The sequence below is a fragment of the Poecilia latipinna genome, unplaced genomic scaffold (genome assembly GCF_001443285.1).
Source record: "Poecilia latipinna isolate Pla-1442-1.1 unplaced genomic scaffold, P_latipinna-1.0 Scaffold1879, whole genome shotgun sequence".
Classification (NCBI taxonomy): domain Eukaryota; kingdom Metazoa; phylum Chordata; class Actinopteri; order Cyprinodontiformes; family Poeciliidae; genus Poecilia; species Poecilia latipinna.
The window spans coordinates 105,618-112,381 of NW_015114495.1; the positions used below are offsets into that span (position 1 = coordinate 105,618).

At 35.5% G+C, this 6,764-nt stretch overlaps 1 protein-coding gene across 1 annotated transcript in view; it reads right to left on the reverse strand.

The window, feature by feature from the left end:
* The window catches only part of LOC106934897 (low affinity immunoglobulin gamma Fc region receptor II-like), a 15,299-nt gene extending 10,869 nt beyond the window's left edge, over positions 1–4,430 (reverse strand). Inside the window, exons 1-2 of the mRNA XM_015015058.1 lie at positions 4,424–4,430; positions 3,875–4,192 (exon numbers count right to left, since the gene is read on the reverse strand). Coding sequence (XP_014870544.1) covers positions 3,875–4,192; positions 4,424–4,430 — 325 coding nt within the window. The remainder of the gene's footprint in view (positions 1–3,874; positions 4,193–4,423) is intronic.
* Between the last annotated feature and the right edge of the window lie 2,334 nt (positions 4,431–6,764).

The following is a 6,764-nucleotide window of genomic DNA, read 5'->3' on the forward strand; positions in this document are numbered from 1 at the left end:
TTTTTTATTTAAATAAAATTTTATATCTATATATATATATATATATATATATATATATATATATATATATATATATATATATATATATATATATATATACATATATATATATATATATGCACACACATATGCTGTTGAGGACACAAATTTGATAATTCTACGATTAATATAGTTAATCGGCATGTGAAAATAGTGGATTGATAAGTTTGAATAACATCTTAAAGAGCTTTAAGTGAGGCCTGCAGGAGAGACTATTATCAGGGAGGAGTCATGCCATAAATGAACTCTGTCTCAAGCTAGCAGGCAGCGGAGGAGTCATGTCAAGTTATCGCCCACAAGGAGAGGAAAACACTAAAAACTTAAGGAAAAATAACTAACAACACATAATACTTTCAATAATTGCAATTTAATTAGTAGAACACCATTTAGTTAAAATTAGCTTGTAGTCTTATATTAACAGCCCTAGTAGTGTCTAACTCAGGCTAAACTGTAACATCAGTTAGTCAAACTTATAATCAAAACTAGTAGAACATTAATTAGAAAATGTATGGAATGAAATGTGTTTGTATTGAAAATGTTCAGGTATACTATATAAGTGTGTTAATTCTTAAAATTTGCGTTTTGATCTAATCTAATAGGTTGAAGAGGAGGTTTGAACCACTCTGCCCCACCAGGCTCTACACTCTAAAACGAAAATATATATTTTTTAAATTTAATAATGCAGATTATTTTTTTTTACATTTTTTTTTAACAAATTTATTAAGTATGTTTAAGATAATGGGTTTTAAGTTAGTCTTACTCAAATCATTTAGTTTACTTCAAAAAATGGACTGAACTTTTCCAATCATTTTGACCACTCAATGCACTTTACACTAGAATCAAATTCACCCATTCTCATTCACAAATTTATACATCGATATCCACATTAACCTGTGGCAGGAAGAAGCTGAAATCAAACCTACAACCTTCCGATCACAAGATGACTTCACTACCCACAGAGCCACGGTCGCTTACCAGGTGTTTTAAATGTTTATTAGAAGAAAATAAATGATTTGAGGAAGCGACTTAAATATGTTATCTTAAATTTGTTAAATAAAATTAACAAATTGAGTTGGATGATTATAATATGTTGAATTGGTTAAACTTAATAAATTAAGTTGGATAAACTTAATGTGTTTTTTGGATGAATTTCTTGGCGGGGTAATAAAACTCAAGATAACTTTCCGGTGAACTCTGGTAAAAATAAGAATCTTTTGTTCAACTGAAAAACTGGGAGAGAATCCAGATTTCAAAGTGGCAAGAGAAAAGCTTGTTGTAAAATGGCCTTTGGTCTCCTTTGTCTAGAGAAAGAAATGTCATAGCTCTGACTTTAAACAGATCTCAAAAGGTAATGAAACAAACCCTCTTAATAATTTGAAACTGTTTACAGCAATAAAGTAAAGTAACACTTTTGAAAGTGTTAAAAGATTGGCACCCTTTTTTTTTTTTGTTAAATTAACATTGGTCTATCATACTGAAATGGGTTTAAGAAAAGTTAAACTTTCCATTTCTGTGTATTGCTTTCAATATTTTCCACTGGATTTGATTGATGTTGGCACCTTGTGGGTTAATTATTTACATTTTTAACACCCCATTGTGATCAACACTGATGTTACTTTTAATATATTTTAACACTAACACCGTTATAATTTTACTGTGACACTCTGTAATGTTGAATTTAACACCAGCTGACTTGGACACATTTAGACACTTTTGGGTGTTAATTCAACACTGGCATTTTTACTGTGTGCGTAGCTCCACACAGCAGCAGCAGGTCTCCTTCACAGGTGTAAACCCAGCGCGAGTGTCGTAGCGCTCATGTTGCGTTTAAAGGCGGCTCGGAAAAACAGGTTACGACATGTTAACATCGGATTAAACAGTTTTAACTGCTGATAAAAGTGATATCAGCAGATATGGGAAGTGCGGAAGACCATACTATATCAAATTGACATAGGAATAACAGAGAGTTGAAATAGGAAAAGCAATTTAAATAGTTAAAAGCCAATTCATATGTTCTTATTTTGATAGTTAAGTACAAAAGGTCTCAGAAAAGGGGTCACGGTATTGCATTTAAAGCACTAACTAAAAAGATAAGATGGTAAAAGCTGTTTATGAATTAATTTATTCATGTAATAGAATCCATAATGCTAAATGGAGCTTGTTAAAAAATTAATTGGCTTAAAGCAGTGTTTCCACCTTTTTTGGGCCAGCGCCAACCTATTATCTGGGTCCCTTATCGCCCCCTTCAAAGAAGACGTCGGATACTTGCACTGAATATTAAGAGAGAATCAGAAAGGATGTCTAGTGAGGGGAGAATTTTTATTTTAATTTTGTATTTCTCCTTTTTTACCTAAAAAAAACATTTATTTTTCTAATAGTAAGGGAAACTTTGTTTTGTTACTGTCCCATTATTTCTAAGCAAAAATGTAGATTGTCATGTATGATGATTGGTGAAATTCTATCTTAAGTCTTTTGGATCCATTGAACCTATAAAGCTTAAATATGAAAAAAAGTATTGGTCGATATTGATATCGGCGGTACCAGCCCTGCATTTTCTTGGTATCGGATTGATATTAAAATTCCTCTACCCTCCTAAGGGGGGTGGGATCTTGTGCATGTGACGTCACGCTGCAACGGTTCCTTATGGTACTCAAGTGTCAGAGTTGACACGAGGGACCGCAAGAGAGAAGCTGTGGGGAAGGGTGGTGGGATGGAGGGATATATGAGGCTGAATCCTAAATGGAACCTGCGGTTAGAAGGAACTTTGTTATCACAAAGCAGTGCCTTGTGAGAGCAAGCAATTAGGCAACCCTGAATTAGCCGTGTGGAGCATTGATGGTAATTACCATTGCAGTTTGCACATGAAACTAGGATGGATAAAGATGATGACACTAGTGGTGAAAAAAACAACAACTTTGGCTTATTCACTGGTCAAGTGGAAGCTGACAACAGATGTTTTCTGAGAAGTTGTTATTGTCTTTTTGAACTCATGAACCATTGTCCAAGGTCACACAGCTGCTGTGTGGGAGATGTGAAAAGACTGTCTTCTTTGTTAAGCTGATGGGAAATCCCAGGCTTACTTAAATGTTGTATATTAAAGAGTGATGTAGTTATTTCTTTCTTTACTCATGGGTTTGCCGAGAGTCTCGAACGCTCATTCTTTTCTTTGCCCCTTGAATAAAATAATGTCAGAATGCATTCTGTGTTATTCTTGATTCATTAACTGGAACAGGGTCTCATATCAAAATAAGATTAATTCATTTATCTCCTTATCACACTTTAGCTGAGATGAAATAAACATAACTGACCTGAAGTCCAGACGAACTTTGGTTCACTGTAATCAGTCAAATACTCTGGGTTTCCTTTTCCAGCTCTACATGTAAATCCTGCTGTGTGTTTCTGTCCATCAATCCTAAATGAGTTCTCTACAGTCCCACTGATGCTACCAGGCAGTGGATCATATCTGTAGTAATTTGTTGAGAAATCAGGAACAGCTTTATACCAGTAGAACCTCCATCCTGCAGATGAAGGTTTAACCTCACAGCTCAGAGTCACTGAGGCTCCAGGATTCAGCCATGATGGAGACACAGTGAGGATGGAATCTGGTGCATCTGTTAGACCAAGAATTGGTTTAATAAGTTTAATATGTCAAAATATCTTCAAATAAATTATAACTCCATGTGTAGAATAGATTTTTTTTTGCTGTTTTCCACACAACAGTTTAACTATTCTGCTAGAAACATTCACTGATGGTCCTTATTAAAAGAAGAGATACATTAAAGAATTGAACCAAATCTATTGGCTTCATTTTAAATAACTCTGTAACATAACTTACCATTTATACTGATGTTAACTGCATTGCTGAACTCTCCTGATTCAGATTCACACCAGAACACTGCTTCATGGTACCAGTAACTCTTAATGGTACATGAGGATCCAGTCATTTCCCATGAGTTGGAGTAATCTGACAACTGGCGACCCGAGGTCATTTTATCATATTCATCCCAAAAACTGCTCAACCCATCATAGTTTTCTCCATACTCCTTCACTCTCCACTCAGTAGAGTTTCCTCCACAGTTCAGTGTCACAGACTCAGTGGTGAAGTGTTGCTCTCTGTCAGGACTCACTGAGAGAGATGCTGCTGGATGAGGATCTGAAGAACAACATGGAGGAAATAATCAACATAAGCAAGACAATTCTGGTTAATCCCTAAAAATTTCTTCATTTGTTGTTAAAGACTTGCTACAATTGTCTTAAATAGAGTCATTGCTTTTCTTTGCATTTTTATCACTGAATTACAATTTTTAGTTTGGTTGTTTAGTAGTCAGCTGATATCCAGATTACTACTGGACTTGTTCTAAAGGTTCTGAGTATAATCCCTCACATTCCATCATGACCTGTATAAAGACATAATAAAGTAATCCCAGGTGGATCTCCAGGAGGGAAATGGGGTGCAACGTTTAGGGTTTAATGAGTCCATTCATCGCTTGCAGTCCACTTTTAATGGACTTGAAAGTCCATTAAAATGCCAACTTTGTATAATTTTGTAAATTATGATAATTTAATGCAAAGTTGGCACTTTTAGTGGACTTTCAATGCAACTTTTAGAGAAACTTGTCATTATTTACCAAATGAGACTTCATGACAACTGTCATAAACATTCATAAAGACTCCTTTGTGTTCATGACAGGTGTTATGTCATGTTTATGACAGTATCATGTCAGTCTTATGCACACCCCTTCAAATAAAGTGTTACCAACAATTTTGATAACTTTTGATCTTCAGTGCCTTAAGACTCTAAGTGATTTTGAAGTCTGTATGTGAAAAGCTGTGGGACAAGTTTGCTCAGATGAATGTTTAAAAAAGACAAAATGGTGGCTTTGATCCTAAATGGCCGACATCCTGTTGGATTTGGACTATGGGTTCAAGAGGCTTTTTTAAAGATCCTGTGAAATCCCATATGTGTGCTGAATTTCATAATTGTCAAAGCGTGGTTTGGGACTTTGGGGGAATTTGGCTACATGTAACAGAGAGACGAGGACGACCTCAGAGATGAAAAGCTAAGATGGAGACTGAGGCAGGCAGAGGTGATGTTATTGTCTGTAGTGAGACGTTGAAGAGGAGCTGGCAGGACGGGCTGCGTCCAGGATGAGAGAGAGTTTTATTACCCAAGTGATCATATTTATCTGTTTTAATATTAATAATTAATCATTTCAATTTGGACAGCCTTTCCTTCCACTTTGTCTTTTAAACATAGAATTATTGTTGCATGTATGACTTAAATGTGAATAGTCTAATTAAAGGAATAGTAACTTTTGGTCTGTCTGTGTCGTTCTGATTCATCTTTTAACTACTTAGTTATCATTTTTAAAACTTGTCTTTCCTCCACAGCTGTTTGTTTGCATCTTTTTACAAATGTGATCTTAAATTATATGAGGCAATGTTTTTGTTTGGTTTGTTTGTTTGGCTTAGACTGTGGAAAAAAAAGGAAACTGCCATGTTGAGGTGTTGAAGTGGATCCACAAGCAGCAGGCAGAAGGTGTTGTTGAGTTGATTATTTAATAAATGAAAAATCCAACTTACTAGAAGATACAAAATGTAGGGAACAAAAATCCAAATAATCCAACTGGAGAAAAAGTAAGATGACGCAATGAGTGGCTGAAACAAACAGGCTAAATACTCAGAGGAAGAGAGAGAACAATAGACCAGGGCTGATGAACTAATTGATAACAGGTGTGTGTAGTTGGAGAGAGTTAAGGTAGATTGTGGGGGAGAGAGAGTTGCACAGGGAAGATTATACAGAGAGAGAGAGAAAACAGAGGAACAGGAAATAAATACGACACTAAAGAATCATGAGATCTAAAGTAAGAAAAAAAGAGAGAAGTAAACATAACTAGAAATGCTACAAGGGACTGACATACAGGAAGACTGGAACGAGACGGGTCTAACCAAAAGAAGTAACATCAAATAATGAACTTGAACGATCAAGAAGGGTTAAACAAAAGTGAGCTAGAAAACGACTGAACAAAGTAAAAGAGGAACAGAAATAAAACCAATCGATGAACACAGAGAGAAACATAAAACCACCAAAATCTGCTGTGTTACAGCAGATAAAATTAAATCACATACAAGTTTGATTATGCATGGTGTTTATTTACAATTTTGTTTTTAATAAATCTGAAATATCTCTGAAGAGGACACTGTGAGCATTTGATCTTTGAGACCCGACTTCAAAGATTGATAATAATCATGGATGGATAAAGTAGCTGAACACATGAACAACGATGGAACAAGAACAGAACTGACCTGCAGACCAGATGAACTTTGGTTCACTGAATTCAGTGAAATCCTTTGGGTTTCCTCCTTTAGCTCTACATGCAAATCCTGCTGTGTGTTTCTGTCCATGAATGATGAAGGAGTTCTCTACGGTCCCATTGATGCTACCAGGCAGTGGATCATATCTGTAGTAATTCGGTGATAAATCAGGAACAACTTTATACCAGTAGAACCTCCATCCTGTAGATCCATATTCAACCTCACAGCTCAGAGTCACTGAGGCTCCGGGATTCAGCCATGATGGAGACACAGTGAGGATGGAATCTAGAAATAGGAATTAATAATAAAACAAGGGGAAAACAAAATTAAATAGCAAATGTTACAAGTCACCTGGCTGTTGACTTAAACATATAATCACTTCTATTCTTGACAGTGATCCACTCAAATAA